This window comes from Nesoenas mayeri, assembly GCF_963082525.1.
Source record: "Nesoenas mayeri genome assembly, chromosome: 1".
Lineage (NCBI taxonomy): Eukaryota > Metazoa > Chordata > Aves > Columbiformes > Columbidae > Nesoenas > Nesoenas mayeri.
The window spans coordinates 13,433,378-13,456,778 of NC_137541.1; the positions used below are offsets into that span (position 1 = coordinate 13,433,378).

At 39.9% G+C, this 23,401-nt stretch overlaps 1 protein-coding gene across 2 annotated transcripts in view; it reads left to right on the forward strand.

The window, feature by feature from the left end:
* The window catches only part of MAGI2 (membrane associated guanylate kinase, WW and PDZ domain containing 2), a gene marked incomplete at both ends in the record, with an annotated part of 741,772 nt that extends 718,809 nt beyond the window's left edge, over positions 1 to 22,963 (forward strand). For both annotated transcript variants that reach the window (XM_080355648.1, XM_080355649.1), the window contains 2 exons: positions 503 to 641; positions 22,167 to 22,963. In XM_080355648.1, coding sequence (XP_080211774.1) covers positions 503 to 641; positions 22,167 to 22,963 — 936 coding nt within the window. The remainder of the gene's footprint in view (positions 1 to 502; positions 642 to 22,166) is intronic.
* Between the last annotated feature and the right edge of the window lie 438 nt (positions 22,964 to 23,401).

Below are 23,401 nucleotides of genomic sequence, written 5' to 3' on the forward strand. Positions count from 1 at the left end.
GAACTCCAGCAAATCTGTGTGATCTGCTCCAAAGCCACTAACCTTTCTTTGTTTAATAGTTTGCTTCATAATAATCCTTAATTTGGTGTGAAACTTTGCTACCAAGATTTCTATATTCAAATGATGGATCTTTGTACTGTGAACCTCTTTTTTCTCTGTAAAACAGCAAGTCAAATGCAGCAACAGTTTTCTTTCTTTCCAGTGATTCCAATATACAAGCAATTTAAAAAAAAAAACTGTTATGTGTAGAAGACATGAGGCAAGTTGCAAACTCATTGCACTGATTTTGGCAGAGGAGGAGCAGCGTTTGATATACCACATTCAGAATCCACTTTGGAGGTTATTCAATCTGCCAGTAATATCCCTCAGACAGACAGGAACAAATTTACCTTGATGTGTCTGTCTGTCATTCAAGTAACCTGTGATCCATTGAATATGTCTTTTTCTGAAATGCTCATTTTACTGCAATTCTGTCTGACTCAATATTCTTCTTACCCGACAGGTAGGAGATCAAATAATTGAAATCAATGGAGAAAGCACAAGGGACATGACACATGCCAGAGCAATAGAGCTAATCAAGTCTGGTGGCAGGAGAGTGCGACTGTTGTTGAAACGTGGAACGGGCCAGGTCCCGGAATATGGTGGGTTTTCATCTTTACATTTTTCTATGTGCACGAACCTATGTAAATTAATTACATTGCTTTTGAATTAAGTAGCAGTTGCAGATATTTATATTGTAATGTCCTGAGGCACATTAATTATGGGCTTAAGTGCTTACCTGAGTAGAGGTGGACTTATTCATGTGTTTAAGTGCTTCCTTGGCTCAAGACCGTATATGTGTGTACATCACTGTCATCTGCTGCCTTCTTGACACAGGCAATGGCCTATAAGATGTGCACTAGAGGAAGCACTTTGAATTCTTTAGGGGACATCTCTGAGTGTGCTGGGAGTTGCTGATTTGCCAAAAAACTGTCCTTTCTTCCTCTATTGGTACTTCTCTGCACATTTTGAATCACAGCAGATGATCTTGTTGCCATGCAATTCAGTGGCTCAGGTTTAAACTCAAAGCATTAACAAGAATGTACTTCTTTGACAACCTCACTTATTATATTATCTCTGACAATGTACATGGATAATCAAGTAGAAGCCAACTCTGAAATAAAAAGGAGACTTCGCTCATTATGGTGAGAAAGCAGGATCCATTCTGCTCATGTTTTTTTTCAGGGTGACTTCTAGGACTTTTTTTTCAAGTATTTCAAAAAGTATCAGTCACTTAGTAACCTTATTTCACTACTGAAATGACAAGAAGTAGAAACAAATTATCCAAAGGTAATTCAAAGACAAAAAGCTCTTTTTAGAACTGAAATCAGGGCTTATTCTAGAATGTGGTGTGACAGTGTCATATATTTACATAAGTTCTGTGATGTGCACAGCTGGGCCTAAAATCTCACAGGAAAAGGGGTTTTTTTTAATTCCTTGACTTCCTTATGCTAGAAGGTCCAAAACTCTATTAAACTTCTCTAACGTTACTTTTGAAATTCCAGCAGCATTTCCCATGAGAATCAGAAAATGCAGTAGCGTATAAAAAAATCAAAGTAACACTTGGGCTTAACTGTAGGTTCAGGTCAGTCTTTGTTAGCAACATAAACTCATTACCTCTGTTGAAGACATTAAAGTCAACTCCACTGAAAGTCAGTGCTTTGCCACCTGTCAATATACATGGTAATTGCAACATTTTCTTCTCTAAACTAAAGCCAGTTCTGTGGCTGGGATTGGCCCAGCTTGGGACAGCGCTTGTTGAATTGTTTCCAGCTTTCAGGAGCTCCCGAATAAGAACAGCAAGGATGGGCCATAGCTCACCCATCTGATAATAAAGTTAATCAGTTATACTTCTAGTGAGTAGGAACAAAGTCAAATTGCTTTCAGGGATTATTGATAAATTGCTATTAGGACATTTAATATCAACTTTAACCAATGTATAATCCTTTCAGGGCAACCTCCAGTGGAGATTCAAACCACATCCCAAACTCTTTTGCAGGGAAAGGTGCATCAGTTTTAATGAAAGAACAAACAAACCTCTGGGACTGATACAGCAGTAGTAATCCTCAAATAGCAGAATAGCAGAATATCAACAGTTCTCTGTTTTGTCAGCAAATTATTTAGTCTAAGGAGGGTCACAGGAGGCTGTTATGAGCAAAGGATTGCAGTTCAGATCCACTTCAAATCTGACTTTGTTAAGATCCCAGTTCTGGATGGCACTTAAACCTTGGCTAACAAGAGATTCAAAATAAATGTCCATATTTATATAGTCTTCTAAATCTGTACTTCATTACAGAATCATAAAAAAATGTAAATAGATGTAAAAAAAAAAGTTCAGCGTAAACAGCATTGTTTGGGGGAAAAAAATATCCCCAAAGGTATAAATGTTCATGAGCCTTCCCTTCCTCAGAAGAACCTGAGTAGAAAATAGTGATAAACCACAACAAATCTGGGCACAGCTTACAATGATAACAGAAAGAAACAAGACTTCACAGGACTGTTTAAGGCCATGCTCACCATTCAAAATGCATTTGGAATTTTCAGCAGAAAGGTTGTGTAAAAATGCAGATCACTGTGATATAAAAGTTGCTGCAAAGTAGTGCTGTCTAATCAGAGCATCTTCGTAGCTGCATCCCCAGCCTACAGCTCTCTACGGGAAGAGAACTAAGTAGGTGTGCTTGAAAGCTGTGTTGTCCTACTGCACTAAAAAAGCAGTGAAAGTGTTCAGGATTTACTTTGCGATGTGCACACAACCTAGAGAAAGCATCACAGCAAAGGATAACATCCACATGTCTGCAGTTCTTAATATGTGCATTGCATAGGCAGAGAAGTATCAGTGCTGTATCCAGTCTGCAGGCAGAATGGAAGCAAAATGAGAAGAAGCCTGTTGAAATTAACTGAAATATTAAAGTTGTCCCTAGGTCATTTCCCAAAGCAATGAGAAATACTCTAAGAATAAACAGAAGCTGCACATAAAAATCAACAGGAGCCTGCTTAGGAAGCTAAAACAGAAATTAACAAACAGAAATTATTAAAACTGGAAGCCAGAATCTCAAGGGGAAGTAATTGTGCTGCAAAGAATGTCTGCCAGAGTATTAATGACAAGGATTCCAAGAAAAGAATGTCCTTTCCAAGTAATGGAAGACTGAACACAGAGAAGATTGTGACAGTAAGCTCGAGGACAAAGTGGCCCTGAAGACAGTAGATAAACCAGCCAATATTTAGTAGTTCCCTCTTCTTCCCACCACAATTACATGGTTGAGATGTGACAAAACTAAGTGGAGCTTTTTTTACTGAAATAATCAGCCTCTTTTTTTTTTTTTCTTAGCAAGTTCCTGTTAGAAATAGTTCTTATTCTCGTCAGGGCCCAGCTCTGGAGACCATCAGTTGGAAATAAGACTTAGCTGATTACAACAATGCAGGGCTGGAGGACTGAGCTGGTATCCATATTTCAACAGTGGTGTGCAGGAGAAGCCTCGGGAGGAACATAAAAACAGAGCAGGTATACCAGGGTCCTTTCCTGGATATTCTCAGTCTCTGACAAGTGAAATGGTCAGAGTCTTCTCAAGTCTGTGTTTGAAGACTGTCGAGGTTTTGATTGCGGGGTGACAATAAAACCATGGCAGATGTATTGTTAATGCCCTCCCCGCCCCCTTCCTCCTTCAGTCCCTCCCTCTCCGCCTTCCCACTAAGGACAGGCGATTGAGAGGGAAAGAAGGACACAGAGAAGAGAGTTGGAAAAATTTAAAATGTTTTACTAATGCTACAAATAAGAATAGAGAAAATTATACAAAATTTACAAAACCAATCTTCGAAGTCCCAGCAACTGCTCCAGTAGATGAGGGACCAGCACCCGAAGTCCTGGACTGGACTCTACAGCCAACCAGAATTGGATTCAGTCTGTCACTATGCCTCAGTTCACAGGGACAACTAGCAAGGTCCTCTCCTAATGTCAGCCATAACAAAAAGGGGCGAGATCCTCGTGATCTCCCGCTTTTATATGAAGTATTCACGTGAATGGGATGTTATACTCGTTGGTCAGTTTTTTGGTCACCTGTTTCTCGTTGCCCCTCTTGCGAGATGTGCATCCGTCCTTATCAATAACCTCGCATTCCATTGCTATGTTTACCAAAACATGTATCTGGTTTTCCAGGAAAATGCAGCTAATATGAAGGCTTTAGCTGACAGGCAAATTCACTAAAAGAGAAACTTGTTTTTAACAAAACCGGGACAAAGACCTTTCCAACAGCTGTGCCATTCAGATTTACAGCATTAAAAAGAAGAGAGCTTACCAAGAACAACTTCAACCAACTGGCCAAAACCCACCACATTATTGTCTCTCCGTCTTCAGCTTTTTGATTTTCCTTGTGCAATATAATCAATGCTTTTTATAATTCTAGAGTCATGTTTCTGCTAGTACAAAATATGACCTCACATATTTAAGTGCGAAGTGTTTGAATGATGATGTGATTGACATCAGTAAAAGCAGTGCTAAGAAAAATATCATCAATGGTAAGAAAGTGATCTGTGAAAGAAAAGAATGTATATTGAAAAGAAGAAAGCACTCAGTAAAGAAACTAAGAACAAGCTTCTGTGAGGCTGTAAATCTCCTGAATGAGTTATGTCACTTTTTGCTGCCAGGAAATCTGTCCCTACAAGTGCATCTCGGAAAATTCTGGATGAGCTGAAGCACTACTTAAACCTAGGGGAAGAAATAAAGTGTGTTGCAAATGCATCATTTACTTCAACTCCAGCTGCTGATTTGGCTTGAAAACAAATTCCAGCGATCCTTTTTCAGAGGGAGAAATCCCCTTGTAGCGTGCACAGTACCATCAGACTATATGGGAAGGAGCACAGATGTGATTAATGCTCCAAAATGGTAGCTGATTTCACAGCAGGGTGCAAGAAAAGAAGCTTAGAAAACAGATGTTTTATCACCCAGCATCTCAGAACATGTTTGCTGGGGATAAGGATAGCCAGAGGAACTGAGCTTCCACTGAAGGTGAATTATCACAGCTCATCCAAACCCGAAGAACATCAGCATCATGTTTCATAGGAAATAGTCTGCCAGCCATGTTCTCTGAAGAACCAAGTCATAGCAAGAAATCACATTACTGTGCAACAAAGACTAGAAGTACTGCTGGAAATCCCGACCTCAAAAGGTACTTAATGCCCGGGGAGTCCAGCTGGAGGGAGTATGAGGTTTCATAGATGTCACAGGACACAAAATTCATGGTCATCACTGTAGCACTGAACACTTCTCACCCTGGCATTGAATACAATTTGCATAAAATGACAGATCAAGACTTTTCTTGCAATGGCTGCCTAATTCTCTGTGTGGGCCTCTACCTAAGAGCTAATTGACTTCAGCAGGAGCTACTGGGTGTGCAGCGCTTCTACAGATCAGACTGCTCACACTGTGGGAGTCTAATTACAGATTCTCCTATTTTTCAAGCCTTACCCATAGCTGTATAAACACTGTGAGAAGGACATGTACAATGTGCAGCCAAACTTTGGAATGAAGAGACGTCCCTAAAGGCAAAACGTGGGAAAACTGTTGACAAAATCCCAAAATAGTAACATTAAAGATTAAATAAAACTAACAAATCATAGCCTTTCCATCCAGCAACGAGCTCAGCAAGAGGTAAGTTAATTCTAATGACAGATCAGCCCCAGGAAGCTACAGTTTTCTCTGGGAACAACCACTGTTTTCTCTAAATATCTATGGAAGACGATGCCTAGGAAAGCCAGGGATGTTTCATTCTCAGTCCTAGCAGTCCTGGCAGCTTGCTTCTTCTGGTTTACTTCTTCTGGCATTTCCCAGCTGGAGCTTTCATTACTCAAAGCTACATTAAAATATATAAGTTCCTAGAAGTATGTGGAATCAATGAGTCTTATAACCAAATAACTGCAAACAGGGCATGAAGGTGGCAGAGGCTGAAGCACAGTTAACACTTGCAGGTTGACTCCAGGCACAACCTCCTTCCCCAGATACTTTCTGTCTGGCACTGCAGAGGAAGCAGAAACACTGAGTTTCACCCATAAGGAATATCTAGAAAAAAAGCTAATTCCTGCTTTCACAGCAGGACTTCAAAATCATACTTTCTATCAAGTTTGGTAGTTTTTTCACTTAGTTTTAAGTTGCTTGAGAGCTCCTGCAGAAAGTTTTAGAGACTCCAGCCTATTCACACCGAGATTTTGGAAAAGTTTTCCATTGTCCTGCCTTGGAAATCTGGATCTGGTGCTGAGCGTGCTGGCTCATGGTACAACGCTAACACACACAGAGCTGCTAGAACCAGAATCAGTGAGACTTGCTGAACACAGAATCTGTGTCTCATGGCTGGTTGATGCTGTATGGATTTACACAATGGTGGTTCTTTCCCTCTGTTACCAGCCTTGTTTGATTTAATTAAGACATGTCCTGGGGTCTCACTGTGCATTTTTGGAATCTGTTGCTTCACACGATGCTGAATTATGTACAAAATTCATCCCATGGGTTCATGACATTCAAGTGATTTTGCACAACTAGAGTTTAGATTCAGTTTCGGCTATTTAAGGGAGGAAGAGTTCTGTATGCAACAGTAAAGTTTCAGTATACACAAAATCATTGCTGGTTAACAGATAAAAGCTACAAGTTATTTAGCAGTAAGTCAGGGCCTTGAAGAAATTCTCAGCTCATAATTCAACAGGACGCCACCAACAAATCCAAAAAATGTCAGAGTTGATACCAATACAAAGATTTTTCATACAAGTAATTTGGCAGAGTTCTGAAATGCATTAAACTCTTTGCTTTTGATTTGTTATGACTCCTTCAGAAAGCACCTCAAGATGTACTCCACATCTGTAGCTCAGGCGAATCTATGTCCTGAATATATATGCACAGTAGTTCCAGTCATCCACTAATATTTAGACTTACAGCATGCTTATTTGTCTTAGCTTTTCAGAAATACTTCTGTCCTGTTACATATAAGCCTTTTATTCAGTTGTTCTAAACTTACTAAGAATTCTCTGCTCTAACAATAGTGAAATATCTGTATGTCACTGGTTCTGTTAATTCTAATGATTGGTCCTAGGCTGTTCCTCCCCTTCCTTTAGGAATGGTACCTTCCAGTCTCTCCATGTGCATGAAAAGTGACAAGCATGGGTCCCCATATTTCTACTTATTGGGCCACCCTAAAGACACGGTTTGTAAACTCTGCATGTGTATTATCTTTCTCTAATATGCTTTTGTTTCTCACAACTGTTAATAGACTCTTTTCCAACGTCTTACAAGCTAGCTTGCTTATTAGTCTCTACAGTATTCAACATTTCTTTCATAATAAATTATCTTAGATATCAAAGCAGCTATGCATTTTACAAATGTCTTTTAATATCCTAGATAACTAGTTGATCATGTTACACTGCTTCTAGTGCAAGAAACACAGCCATAGGTCTGCTATGTATCTGCTTTTTTCTCATGACAAAGATTTATACTCTGGATATGACTTCTCAGTTAGAAAATCTTGAACTTTTGGGAACCAAAGCCATAATTTTCCTCTTTATTATGGTATTTGGCTTGCAAAAATATTAGTAATGTGAGGGTAGAAGTTAGATGCTGATCTCAAACAATATTTATATGCATCCTCTTGAAGAAATAACTAATGCAAAATTGAAGACTTTTTGGAACACGCTGTTAGGCAATACCTATTTTTTAAACCCAGTGGCTGTGCTAAATTTACACACAGCACTTTGCACTTGATTTCAAGCTATTTTCATCATAAATCAGATCCAACTGCACAGCTTGTTCAGATACAGCAAATTTGTAATGCAGAGTCACGGCTCAGAAATGATACCTGGAAAGCAAAGGAAAAGAAAAACCTATTTTTCCTATTTGGTTATTGATTGCTGTCATCATGGGAAATGCAGAAGTGTTCAGATGCACTCAGTCTGTCTGCCGTTTACTTTGCACAGTGTTGTATATTTTCTAAAATTAGAAGGCCAGTATCACGCTATTGAAGTAGACTGGAAATAGAAAGGGATTTATACCCAAAGGTATTCTCCTAGCCTTTGGGCTTTGAGCAGCTCCTCCAGCGTGACACCCACAGAACTCCTGCCCCAGCACCCAGGTGCTAAGAAGTGCTTAAGGTATCAGTCTTGTGCGTGCAAATTCAGGTAGCCTAATCGATTCCTTGCATGTCTTGCCAGCTACAGGTTATTTCCAATTTGTTTCTGTAAGTAAAAATTTTCTGAACACAGCCATGTCCCTATACTTTGCTAGTGCAGAGCTGGACACATCTAGAGGCCATTTGAAAATCGTACCCATGTAGTTTAAGCATTTATGTCACCATCAGAGACCTCCTTGCAACAAAGAAGTTTCTGCATTCTGTAGAAATCTGAATTGTGCCATTCCTTGCAATTATTCCGACCTCACTTCTGCTTTGTTCTTTCACCAAAAGTAGTTCAGCGATGTCACAAGATTAAAAATCCAGGCTGACGTTAGGGCCATTTTACAAGTCCCAGTTGTCAAGCATAGGAAGTTCAGTGAACTGCAGTTCCACTACAACTATTTATAACCACAGCTTTCTATGCATTATCTTTATTTTTCCTCCTATAGCATAAATGACACAGGAAATGAGTATTTTTTTTTCCTGAAATAAGTAGAAACATAAATCCTTTATACATGCAGCTAAAGTTAGTTTTGCACAGTCACTCAGTTGTGAATAGTTCTGATTATTTATTTGGCAGGACGCGTTAGGACAGAATTATTTTCCCAGTAAAATATAACCAGAAAATCCAAAGCAATTTAGTTTAGATCAACACCAAAACTGAAATACTTGATTGATAAAAAAGTAATAGCAGGTCAAATGAAAACAGGTGTGTTATAAAATGTTTCCATTTCAGGTGTTTTGAGGGGAAGGTTTTTCCTAAAGAGCTAGTTTTGCAATGGGGCTTTTCCCAACCAAAATTGTGGCTGTGCTACCATTCATAAGAGCCCTGATCAAGGATGTAACTCAAATTTCCTGATGTAGAACAGATATATTAACCATTCTAGCACACCTCTCCCATAACATCACAGTGTGGTCTGTTATGAGTCCACATGTCTCCCACTGGAATTGTTCCATTTTGTATAAATAGTCACTCAGGAAGATGATCCATAGGCTTACTTGAAGTTAGATCTAGCACAGGAGAGATGCAGGTGCCAGATGTCAAGTGATGTGTGCCTGTGCTTTCTTGCACCACAGGTTTGTTAGCTCTTACTAGTGAACACCACATTTATCTTTGAAAAAACAGATGAAAAATCGGGATCTTGTAGTGTGTTTTTATTGTTTGAATACAGTTAATTCCCTCCAAAATCTCTAGTCAGCTCCAAAGTGCATTTTTCTAGTTCTTCAATTCTGTTAGTATGTCTGAAACTTTTATGTTTGTCCAATAAATGGCTAAAGCCTCTTGGCCTGTACATTCAAGCCAGATACTCCTACCTGTTCAGTTTACTGATCGGATCATCTAATTCATCCTATTTCTAATGCTCATTTTAGAAATCACTAGAGCTGAGGTTGAGTGTTATTCGAAACTTGAACTACCTTATATATCATTCATCTGATGTGAGTGCAAAAATCAATAGTCATTTTGGAAAAATGCCCTTTCCATCTGTGACCACCTTGGTGGAACTGCAAACATTCATTCATATTCCTGCTGCATTTCTAATACCACCTTCTTATTTCTAGCAATACCAACTTAATTTGAGGAACCTGTGGTGTGTAAAAAAAAAAGAAAAAAAAGGACTAACTAAATGAATCAATATACTGGTTAACAAAATTGGTCTAAAAGCATCAGGCAATTTGAATATGTGCTCCCAAAGGTTCTAGCTGTTTTACTGCTATGGGTAAAAACTATTCAAGGACAAAACTGAATATTAAAATTTGCTTTATGAACATGTCTTTAGTATTTAATAAATATATAGCAGCTGGTAGGAAAGTAGAACAACCTTCTGTTAAGTAACAGTGTCTGTGTATGTATATCTGGGTGTGTATAGTTATTTCTGTCTCATTATGCAAATTTTTATTTTAAAATATATGTAGACCTTTTACATAGGTATCCCTTGATGTAGAAATAGAGAACATGGTTTTGAAAGGAAGAGGGACACATGGGAAGGCATATTCAGTTCTATGGCAACGTTTAGCTCCCAGGGATGAGATACCTTTTCCCTACTTTTTAAATGCAAAAATGCTACGTCTCTTCCATAGTCCTAAACATTGCTTTGGCAATTACATTTTCAGTGGCTTTGGCCAGTCCAGCTGAATTCTCTAACCCACACTTCCTCCATCTGTATAACAGGGATAGTAATATTTACTCACCTATCTCATGGGAGTGTTATGGGGATTAGTTATTCAATGCCTGAAAAGCACTTTAAAGATTAAAATTCCTAGTTGACTACTCAATATTATTATTAAAGCAGAACCTCACTAATCCACACACATAATCCACACCAAAATTGGCAGTGTCCTCCCACATCTGAGCAAAGATTTAATAATAAGGCTGTTGAGCAAGTTCTCTTATTACTAAGGCTTAATTATTATAATGTAATATTCTGGAGTAGATTTACTAATATGGTATAAAGTGTAGATGATTACAGCTAAACTACAGTGAATAAAACAGATGAACAAACATTATCCCTGGTTTTGTTCACATGAACTGGCAAGCAGACTTCTCAGCCAAGGAAGGGAAAAGTCCCACACACAAATCTTTTTCTAACATTTTTTGTGGCTTCCTGTATTTCCACCCAGTTGATAATATTGGAAAATAAGCACCTGAAATACAAGGCCTGAAAGAACACAGTCATCCCCCAGCTCCACAGCATCAGTTTTTCCTTTCTTTGTGTAATCCAGAGAAATAGGGAAAACAGGAATTCAGTGGCATTCACTATGTCTTTGCAGTTTGCCATAGGATTCAGTACAGGCTTCTGCTCTTGCAGGATAGCATCCCGTAAAATCCCTCTCCTGCTGTTCCTTTTGCAGTTCCTCTCACTTACAAATTTGCAATGTGCCCCCAGTTAATAGCAAGACTGCATCACTCCAACTTGTTCTTAACCAGAGTCAGCTTCCCTACATATCTGTGATGGTATCCTCCCCATACAGAGCTCTGCATCGAAGGAGACGGTGTGAAAGCACAAACCTTTGCTCTGGTGGCCTGGCCCAATAATTCTCATCACAAAGGTTGTGCAGTAACTGCTTCAATGGCCAGACTTCAGGGTATCTTCAGTGTTGGAGTGATAAAGGACTCAGCAAACAATTTGATTCAATGTGAATCACGCTAAAGCCATTTATTACAGAAACAAGCCTCCTTATATATGCAACTATATTCTAATCATGCATCCACACTCCAAGCATGGATTCTCTAAATGAGTATCATGGGCTGTCCATGTGCTGGAGTCTCACTGATGATATGTCTGATGATTCACGCCACGCCAGGACCCCGCTGATTGAGAAACAACCCTCTTTCTCACAGCAGATTCTGTTCTCAGCTTCTCAAAGCGGCTTTGAGATTCCTTTGAGCCTGACTAGTTCAGCAACAAATCTTTATCTATCAAAACCCCTCCACACTTCAGCACAGTCAGTTTTCTGCAATGGCATGCATTTCCCCAAAAGGAGAGCAGAGACACTCATCTACATTTTTAAGTAAATAATAATCTGGAGGGACCAAACTTCATACTCTTTAGAAGGATCCAGAAACTGTTGTGTGTCCTCTGGCTTGACAGAAACAAGAATATCTTATCTTTGTACCTCCCAACACAGGTACCAGCTCTAGGAATATCAGCTGAGCTAGGACACAATAGCTTTGAACTCATTTATATGATTTTTTTAATTGATCTGTGGTCGTCCAGGTGTAAAAGATCTGGCTTTTTAGCCTGCTTAGAAGAATTTAAAAAGAGCCATCAGCTCTTTTAGGGACAAAAGCACAGCCGTGTAAGTACCAAAAGTTATATAAAAGTACAAGAAGGGGCAATCAAGGTGCATCTGAAAAGCCTTGCCAGCAGCCTGATGCTGTGTTATGCAGGACTAAATCAGACTAACAGGGCCTCTTACGACTCTAGTCTTTGACATCTGAAATTTGGTGAGTCTAAATGATCACACAGAGAGTGACATTAAAAAAAAAAATGTAATTCCAACCATTAGAGAGGAGCAGGGTAAGATTTGCCCACATGGGGACCTGCAGCTGGTCCTGCCTTGGCTCTTCTTGCTCCGCCATCCCGTGGTGCAGCTCCTGGCTGGTGCTTTGTGACCTGACCAACAGAGAGAGGTTAGAAAAGCTCCTGGCCTCTGTCATATTCCTTATGGCTTCTTACGCCTCGCTGGGGACAAAACACTGAGAAAATTAAACACTTTTTTTTTACTTTATGAGGTAACTGTCTCTCTCCAAGAGACAATTAATGTACGTGACCACAGAGCATGTTATATTTTGTTGAGCTACAGCAACACACGTGCAACTCAGAATTTTAAACATCTGGGTTTTCTAACAACATGTAGTTCATGTTTACTCATTAGGAGCTGAATATTATAATGTGACATTCATTTATTCAAGCACTTCCATCTCATTATAGAGTTTACAGAGAAAATTGTTTCAGCATCCAAAAGATATCAGATACCACAACAGCCCCGACAGCGAGCACGGTCCCAGGGCCAGCTCTGCACCTTCAGTGCCTGGTGGCCACAAGTCTGAAAAGAGTTTGCTAAAGAAAGACTGCAGCTTCTGCCCTAAGCAGGATAGGAATACTTATTCATGAGCTTTGTAAATAAGGATGTGTTCAAACCAAGTTATGTGTTTTGCTTAAGATCCTGCTGAGATCTTAAGTGAGAGCTGCCAACACTCAGCACCTGCCAGGAACAACTTTCTAGGGGCATTTCGTGCACAGTCAAAATTCTCTGAATTCCTCACTTATTAAATAAATTTTATATACTATTTACATACTTTTAATTGTGGCAGCTATTTATTGACCAGACAGGATGTGATGCCTACTGTTAACATCCATTTTAGCTGTGATAATTAATAATTTTAATATTTAAGTTTAATTGTGTAATATCCAAGCCTTAAATTATTCAGTCTCTGCAGAATGTTTTTCATTACTACCACACATTCTATTAGCATATTTATGAACATCTTTTATGACTTAATGTGGCTTAATTCTATTAATAAAAACTAATTTAAAAGTCATTATCTTTTTTAATTATACAGTAACTTGCCATGTAGATTATCCAGCTTCAACATGGCTGAAGAAGAGAACTACTGAGGTTTCTGCAGCTTCTACTCTACTGCCTGACCACACATTAAAAAGAGAACCTTCTTTACTTGAGGGATGTGGTCTTTTTGCCTCAGTAACTCTGATCTGATAGTTATGTGACATGCTCAGCATTTCAAAAAGGATACGAGACCACCTGAAGGACCTAGTGAATGATAATGAATGGTTAGAGCACACTACTCAAGACTAGCACTTAGGCTGTCCATAAATTTAGCGATGATGGAGCGGTGAGGATTTTGCTGTGGAAGATAAAAGGACTGTACAGGCTGCAACTTTTCATTTCAGCTGTTCACAGCATTAGTGAGTGATCTTGTAACATCTATGCAGATACATTAACTTGATGCGAGGGAAAAGCAAATTTACCAAGTTCACTCAGATTAGTGATCATGATCATTGGTTTAAATATTTAATGGATAGGACTGTTTACTAGATCTATATCTGCTGAAGAGTCTAAAATGGGTCTTGGAATGAATGATAAACTGTGTACTCCTAATCAATCATCTGGCCTTAAGATTCACACCAGGAGACTATTAGAGTAAATTAGCTCAATTTATTTACCCGTTTCAGGTCTGAAATATAACCTGTTTCTAAGTGTGGCTCTTGATTATTTTTTTCCCTCTCCCATTCTGCACTTTAGGTATTTTTTTTTTCTGCATAAAACAATTACTATTTTTTATTCTTGCTATTGTAAAAGCAGTGTTAAAATTACCTTGGTCCAGCTGGAAGATGTGACAGATGTTGGAGAGAGCCAAATGATAAAGTGCTTAGGCATTATTTACAAAATCACTAGTGAATTGCTTATGGATATGATTTTTATTTAAGTGAAGAGCTGCAGCGTAACCAGGAGAGAGCTAAAATTAGATATAGTGCCCCAAATTCATCCAAGTCGTGGAGACAATCCAATCCATCCAGGGCAGAAACCCTGAGTGTTTCTGAACTCGTTAGTTATCTCCTGTGTCAGCCTGAAGGGTCTCAGGCCACTTACCTGCAGTGGCCCATGTCTGATAAAAGGGACCTGAGGTGGGGCGAGGGGTGTGGATCTTCATGTCCATCCACTCAGCTTTGACCCACAGCCTCTTCACGGGCTTCCCAGAAGGAGCACCCCAACATCAGTGTGTACACGTTCAACAGAAGAGCAGACATCTCTTTCCAGAGGTCTTTGGAGACACCTCTCTCTCTCTCTGACTCTTCAAGGCAATTAAATTATTATCTCAAGTGATTAGAACAGTAAAACACTGGTGAAGCACTCCCATAATTAAAGAACTAACTCAGGGAAAGGAATTTACTGAGGATGCACTGAGTATAGTGTAGGATCAGAAACAATGCAGAATAAGAACAGAAACTCTCCAAGTCAGATCAATCACTTCCCATGTTTCTTTGCTAACCATCTTTAAATAGGTTACATAAAAAATTGAAAAGTGCTTTTATCTATAGCACTTTCTAAAGATTAAAGCCAACACAAATCAAGGGGTGTGACTTTCTTGTTTCAAGAAAACATTCAGCATTTTTCTAAAGGTTTTTTTAATTTTTTTCCCCGCAACATGCTGGTTTGCCCTCTCTGACCATATTTAAATTTTCTCTTTCATTCTGTTCCCCTATTTCCCCCAAAACAAGCAATATAATCTCCTGAACTTCTGCAGATTTGGTCTTCCAAGCATAACAAACAATCTGCTCTTTCTGAAGTGTGTTTCAATAGTTCTCCAGTTAGATCTCTTAACCAGAAAGCACTTTTTCTAACAAACCTCCATGTAGAGCACAGAAACGGTGACAAAAGTGAATTTTACCTGAGCTGAGATCATTCAAAGTCTCATTAGATGGCCCTTGCAAGGACTTTATGAACACCATATCTACTGTAAAAATATTTGGAAAATCTCCCATTTAGTGTCTAGGTAAAGTATACAATGGAAGATGGATATAATGAACCCAAAGGAATTAAATTATTGCTCGTCAATAACAATTAGTAGCACGAAGTAGGGCTTCAGAGTGTGAATGGCACTAGGAAGGGAATAAAGCAGGGAGTAAAGCAGGGAGTAGAGCTATGCTTCCCTGTGTTGGGATAGGTCAATGCCCAAATGCATGTAAAATTAAGCATTTGAAGTTTACAGAGGAGATAAAACTATTCCTCATCTACCCTACCTTTACAGTCACATCTCTTCAGTTCTTGTGGACACCTGCAGACGTAGTAGTGCCCCTCACTTCCAGTATTAGGCCAGTGATGAAAATAAAAATCCACGATGACTCGGGTCACAGAGACACTAGGCATGGCACTGTGTCGTACTCCAAACATCAGTCTTTCATGACAAATCGTTATTCTTTCCTGAAAACACTGAGCACAAAGTTCAGAAGTAAAAGAAGCAGGAACTCAGATGCATGTTCATTTTCATTTTAGCAAAGTTACATTTACAGGCTACTGTAAACAGTCAAAGTCACCATGACATTACTGAGTATAAACAGGTAAGCAGTATAATGAATGTAGTTACATTAAGATAGCAAGAAATTAGATTAGGTTTTCATTGTGTCAGCAACAGGACTTTACAATACCAAACAGATCTACTTAACTGCATGTATAGGAAAGGCAAAGTAGTTCTATATCAAAATAACTAAGCATAACCTGGATTTATTATTTGAAAATGTATATGGCATGTATGTCATTTTTGTACAGAGGATCAATGTTTTGCACCCATAGCACACTGCCATCATAGCATTAAAAAAACATGTAAGGTCAATGCTAATGATGACAAGGCTGTCTCGCCTGGGTGTGCCCGTGGTGACTGACCAAACAAAGGCCCTGAATCCATTGATGTTTATTTCCAGAGCTATCGGTGTTGAGTGGTTTTAACATGGATAAGAGCAGTGGAAGGGGGGCCCAAGAAAGTGAAATTTGTGAGCAAACATTTGCATAGAACTATTGAATAATTAACAAGAAGTGCAAGTTTATAGCCAGAAGTACAGGGAGCCTGTGAGGTGAGACCAGAGCCCATTGCCACTCGCTCTCCGGGAGAGGCTGAGGAAGGGGTGGCACATCATGTCATGTTTTCATGAGGCTGACAGCTGCACAGAAGATACCAAGAGCTTTTCTAACCATCAAAACCTCAGAGAATCATTTATTTCAGGAGACAAAGGGTGCTGTATGTCTGGGTTGTGGAAGCTCCAGGATGAAAGATTAAAGATTCTTCAAATATTCTGAAATATCCTTCCTTAGTGAGTGTTAAAAACAAGCTGCAGGAGGCCAATGCAATCAGGAACATCACAGACATGTCAAGCTATGATGAGAAAGAGACAAATGCATTCCTGATGTAACACTGCCAACATGAGTGGATACTCACCAGGGGACAATTTGTCCCATTTTTCTTTATTAGCAGCATCTGTAAGAACTGTTTCCCACCTTCTGGTAATACATAATTTCACACAAAAAGTGGGGGAAAAAAAGAAAGTACCTTTTTTTTTTTAATCAAAAACTCTTTGATTCCCTAGGAAAATAATTCTGGGAAGATAAAAAACCAGCTGCTTAGACATTTCAGGAAATGGTTCATTCTCACTACCAAAAGCATTCAAAGCTTTAATATATTGCTTGTTATCCATATAATTTGGAAATTTAAAAGGCATTGAGATTTTATTGTACTTAAGTAATAAAATTTTTACTCTTACCGTTACTACTAAATAAATATTTGAAACAAAGTACCCGTATGTCAGACTTCACATGCTTCCCCTCCATGTCTATAATGTGATACATCAATTCAACTCTCCTTGGGACAGTTGAAATCTATAATCTATAAGAGCTGGGTCTCTTTAGCTTGGAGAAGAGGAGACTGAGGGGTGACCTTATTAATGTTTACAAATATATAAAGGGTGAGTGCGACGAGGATGGAGCCAGGCTCTTCTCGGTGACAACCAATGGTAGGACAAGGGGTAATGAGTTAAAACTGGAACACAAGAAGTTCCACTTAAATTTGAGAAGAAACTTCTTCTCAGTGAGGGTGACAGACGCTGGAACAGGCTGCCCAGGGGAGTTGTGGAGTCTCCTATCTGGAGACATTCAAACCCGCCTGGACACATTCCTGTGTAACCTCATCTGGGTGTTCCTGCTCCAGCAGGGGGATTGGACTGGATGAGCTTTTGAGGTCACTTCCAATCCCTGACATTCTGTGATTCTGTAATTTTATCTGATGAAAAATCCCACATTCTTGATAAACTATCAAGTAATTATTTAAAATATTTTAATGCAAAAGGAGTACCTAGTCACAAATCTGAGACTAACCTCTCTGGACCTGAGATCTTGGTACAACAGATAAGCACAGCAACACTAGACTTGAGAGAATCTTAGAATGGGAACCTGTAAAGAAAACATAAGTATTGCAGGAAATTAACTTAACTTAATCAGTAGTCTGAACTCTTTCCTCTGACAGTACACAGGCAATGCTCACAAAGTAAGACAGGCAGTCGTCTCTTCTCTGTTAGCAATAAAGCCCGGTTTCTTTTGGTAGGTGTTCAGATGTAAGCCATCAGCAAGCACAGGATCCAAGTAGAGGACTGGGCCTTAGTTGAGGAGCAAGTAGACTCATGAGAGTAGTACCGTAATTTCCAGTACACGTAAGCTGACATAGCAAAGCAAACAATTCGTGTACGTGGCAGGTCTACCTCAAACAAAAAAGTCTTTAGATAGAAAACTTCTGCTCCTGATGTTTTCCCCTTGTCACTCATCCTCCAAAGTGGCTGTGTTCATCTCCTACTTGTCCTCCTACACACTCAAGATCTTGTGTCTGTGGTGTCTCTTACTCAGTTAGCAATTTACTCCTCGCCTGGGAGTTATGCGAAACAGGTCGTAGGTTGAGTCATTCTTACACATCCCATGGAGAAGTACCGCCAACCTGCATGTCAGTAGCTCGTGGAAACTAAAAGCCACCCAGAAAACACCTACTAAATTACCCCAAATCAAATGCCATCACAGTGACAGATTGTAGTGCTGCTCCCAGCTCATTTATCTTGTCTAAATTAGTAGGTCAAGGGAGGTTTTCTCCCTTCAAACAAGGGAGGAAGGCATCTATTAGCCTTCAGTGAGATCTATGCTTTTGAAAAACAATTTATCCCAGAGTAAGGGTGATATCCATAGTGACAAAGTCAGAAACAGATTTAAAACTACATCATCTCTAAATTTCTCCTGCAGTTTCAACGGAATGCAATAACCTTCACTTCTGCTTGTAAGTTATTTGGGCATTAGTAGTTCATGCTCTATTAAACAAATACTGTCTTCAGTTCCTACAAGAGGTGAAGGAGGAAAAAAATAAAATCATTGCTCTGTCTCTGGTTTACTATGTTTGCAAAATGTTTTGAGTTACTTTGGAATAACAGTAAAAGTAGGTTATGTTCACACTTAACACATAGGTATTATATAAAGCTTAAAATTTATAGGAAAAAAATATTCAGAATTATTAATAACTCTCTCCAAAATGCAGCTATAACCCCAGAATAACCATAAAGAGAAATCATTAGTTTAGATCCCCTGCAGAATAAAATTTTGCCTTTTTCTCACGTTTATATTTGTTATGGAAAAGCAATCACTTTAGTGCTGGTTGAACAAGTCCAAATGAACCCTTATGGCTTGAACACAGCCCTTTAAAAGGCTTCTCTTTCAAGCAACAAATTACTTACATTACTGCACTTTGCTCTCCCCTAGTAATTTTGATATTTTCCCATAATGTTCAAACATTAGAGGAAAGTCAGTTACAATACCCTCCCATCAGTATTCTCTGCACTAGCCAGTGACATATGGCAACAACGGCTTGTTGACACTAGTGTCTACCAAGGCTGTGAATGGCTTTCTACATAATTTCATTTCATTTGAAAGAAAAAGCAGGTTAGTCTGGGTTTTGGCTGTCTCAGATTGATGGTACTTAAACCTTATGGAAAGTCATTTTTCGAGTTCTTACTTACAAGTACAATATTACTGCAGAATAGGAATGGTACTGTTATATCCTGGCAGTTTTTTTCCCCCAGCCACCAGAACTACAGCCTCTGGAGGTGTCTCCCTGGCAAGAAGACCAGGCAGAGTGTTTTAAGCAAACTGTAGCCAGCGGCCCCCTGGGGTTCTCCCACAGCCAAACTTCCCTTTAAGCTGTGGCTACAAGTCTTCTTGCATAGCTAGCCAAGTTTTCTTTTGCTTAAGGTTTTCTGAGGGAGAGGCAGTAATCCAGTAACATATATAACAGTGCACATTCAAGTTTACAGATATGTATATTTATATATCATTACATGTAACAAATATGTTGATTCACTTTTGTCGAAATAGGTTCTAAACTGCTACAATTTCTCACTGCAAAATTTGGTGGTTTTTCCCTCCCATTCAAGGGAGAATTTTTTTTAAAAATGTAAATTTTCTAGGGAGACAGACCATTAATAAATCAGTTCTGTCATCTCCAGGGAATAAAACAACAGGCCACTAACCCCTGGGTCTCCTTCCCTGAGTGTCCCACAAATAACTGGTACAATATTGCCCTTCATGCCTCGAAGGAGCCATGAGAGGTGTTTGCCACCCTGGTTTTGAATAGTGGACACCTGGCTTGTGCTCCTGGATGAGAAACAGCTGATTTGGGCATAGTGGCACCTTTTGCACAGAGGCAATCTTGCTACCTGAAAGCATCTTGGGGTGTTTTTACTGGGGTGTAGCTGATACTTCTGTAACTTTAGATGCTCCCAGGGCCTCACACAAGATCTGGTGATTGCCCACTGCTCTTCACTGCTACTCAGTGAAAAACATAATCCCATGGACATCTGGAAAAGAAGACTAGTTAAGTCAAATACGTTGATCAGGGCAATGCTTGGCACCACCTTTACCCTGGGGAGGTGCGAGAATTCCATAAAAAGCACAAACTTAATTTTCTAAGACCCAAAGTGTCTGGTTTAGTGCTGGCTCGGGTACCTTGCTGGTGTACACAGGCAGCTTACTGCTGCTTGGCAAAGTCAGGCATAGTTTTAGAGAACCAGGCAAAGCGACTTGGACCCCAAGCATGGTCCCTGATTCAAGTGTTAGCCAAAAGGGGATCCACTGGATTTCAGATCCTAAAAGAACCTGGGTGGGATCTGCACCCCCCTGTTAGGCACAGCCTGCAGTCCTGCACCAGGGGGGTGGCGATGAAGACCAGAATTAAAGAACAAGCCCATCAAAGCAGATGCTTTTTGCAGGCAATCTCCTAAGAGCTGATCACTCTACATTCATGAGCCTTCCTTTTATTTTTTCTCGCTCCAGTGCCAAGCAGGCAGCAGATGGTACATTACTCAGCCTTAACTGGAGGGTAAGAAAGTGTGATTAAAAAAAATTAAAAAAAAAAAATGAGATCCTCAGCCCATTTAGATTCCCAGCTCAAAGTTTATTTGTCTTACACAGAACTTGTACTTTCTCCCCTCTCAAATGCTAATCCTCTCTACACATATGCTCATTATGCAAAAGCATATGACAAACACCATCTGGGAAAATAAATAGCTCCTCAGCTAACCACGCTGCTCTCTCCCTTTACGTCACCCACCTCACTATTGTCTCTCCTATTTTTATCTGCAAGACAGCAATCACTCAATCAATCTATTAACTTAAAAGTGCCGTCTGAGTCAAGCAAGCTGCAGATCCCAGGCTGGGCACTAAAACCCATTCCATTTTTCGAGATGATGTGCATCTTCATGATAATTTGAAGGCAGCCATAGCGCTGAGAAAAATAAATGTATCTTTTAAAGGACAGTTGATATCACTCAGAGATTCTGGTCCTGACCTGCAGAAGTCCATGCTTGTCTTTCTGCTGGAAGGTTACATTTTCTCCCCCCCATGAAATATGTGGCTCTTGCCATGAGTTCCACCTCGTTTCCATGGATCCCTGAGATAGTCCTTCATCTCTGACAGATTATTGCTCATACCTTTCAATGCCAGGCAATGGTGCTAAATAGGGAATGACATTAGCCGAGTTCAGTGATTTCTCTAACCTCCGCGTAGACGGGCAAGAATAGGAGCCATGCTGTCATTAGTCATGAGGGATTTGTTGTCTGCGGGAACGTTAATCAAAAGAAACGAGAATGCAAGAGAAATGCATCTCAGAATATTCTGTTTTGTACCAATGGATTAGGAAAATCATCATGATTCAGCAAAGGAGATGTCTATTTAGCTAAATTAAACAGGATCTGCACAATCCAACCATATTGTGTTGAGACTAAGTTACCAGGAGAGATTCAAAATGCATGGGCAAGACACTAAGAAGCTGATGCTGTGATATAAAGGCAGAGCTTTGTAAGTACCCTGTAAGAGTGGTGGGGCCATAAACACTGTAATATTACACGTGTTTAGAAAAAATATGAGACAGAATTCAATGATGACCTTATCTTAGCTACAAATTATTGTCAATTATTATACACTTGTAGGGACATGTTTAAGAGATGGCAGGAAGTCTTTCTCATTTGTCCTGAGAGATAGCACCGATATTGCCCAGCTAAGAAATCCTTTATGAGGCTACAAAAGAGGCAATTTGATTTCATGAGCATGTGCTTTTATTATTTTAAGAATAACTTAACATAGACAGAGTAAGGCAGAATCTATATGAAAAAAATATTAAGGTTTTCAGCATTTGAAGTTACTAGCCCTGTGGTTCTTGCTTCTCCTGAACTTGTTTTTGGGGGGGAGGGATATTATTTTTTTTTTCCTCCCCATTGACTCCCCTGGGAGTTTTGCCTTATCTAAGACAGAGGAATTTAAGTTCTGTATTTCTAAAACAGAGGAGCTTAAGTCTGGTATGTGGTTTGGGTGTTGATGTTGCTCAGAATACATATGCCTGTGCTGTCGAATACGCCCTTAACTCCCTTCTCTTTATTGTTACAACAGACGAACCAAACTCCTGGAGTGCTCCCTCTGCCGCCTCCCCAGGTTTGCCGGAAGTAGCGCTTTCCCTCGACGACATAATCTCACCATTATCTTCATCACACATAGCCCCACCCTCTGACCCTTCTCACCAGATAAGCCCAGAGCCAACATGGGATATCAAGAGGGAACACGATGTAAGGAAACCAAAGGAGCTTTCGGTGAACGGTCACAAAAAGAAAAGGTTAGGAGAGCAAAGAGAAAGGTCAGCAAGTCCTAAAAAGGTAGACAGGTCAAAGCATGAAGAGGCTTCTTGGAAAGGATATTCAGAAGGCAAAAATAAGACCACTGATGGTGGCAGGCCCACCTCAGAAAGCAAAGTGGTGGGACACAGCGTTATGATCGAGGCTGGCGCAAGAGAGCACGTGTGTGCTGGAACCAGTGATGAACAGTTTGGGAGGCTGAGGAAGCCGGAAAGCAAGAGAGGAGGATCTCTTGGCAAAAGAGAAGATCACAAATCCACAAATACCAGTGAGAAGTCAGCTGCAGCATCCGACCATGTCAAGCTTGATCCAGGTGTTACCAAGACGTATAGTAGCAACCGCTGCAGCTCGCCTGGAAGTGATATGGACCACAGCCAGAGGGACCCTGATGGGAAACCCAGCGAGTTCCCCAGGAAGGGACATCTCCACTCCATCAGCACTCGCAGCACCAACACCACAGTTCGAAAGGCAACCGTCTCCCCAGGGCCGTGGAAAATCCCTGGCTCGGATAAGCTACCTAGCGTCCTGAAGTCTGGTACTTCTGCCATGAGCAGATAAGCAAGGGACTGTTGCCCTCTAACTGTCTCAAACTGACGCAGAACATTCTTCTTAGTTTTTGTCTCACATTGGTTTGTTTTAATTTATTTTTAACTATCACACATATACACAAAGCATTGAGGGATGAAAACATTAGTGTGTAATTCCATGACAATGTGCACAGTATCTAATAAGTTCAAAAGCATATAGTCAACACGGAGATTTAAAATCGACCCTAAAGTCCCAGTTCCATTTTAGGGACTTTGGCAGCTATGGAAGAAACCAAAACACTATGAAGGACAGTACATCAGAGAAGAATAGTGCAGTGTAGCTTTAGCATTTTTTTCCCACTGCATGAAGGACTTGGATTTCATTCAAACTTTGTATCAAGAAACTGGAACAAGATAGAGCAATCACGAACTGGAACATCGCCTTAAATAAAACTGCACGGAGCAAGCT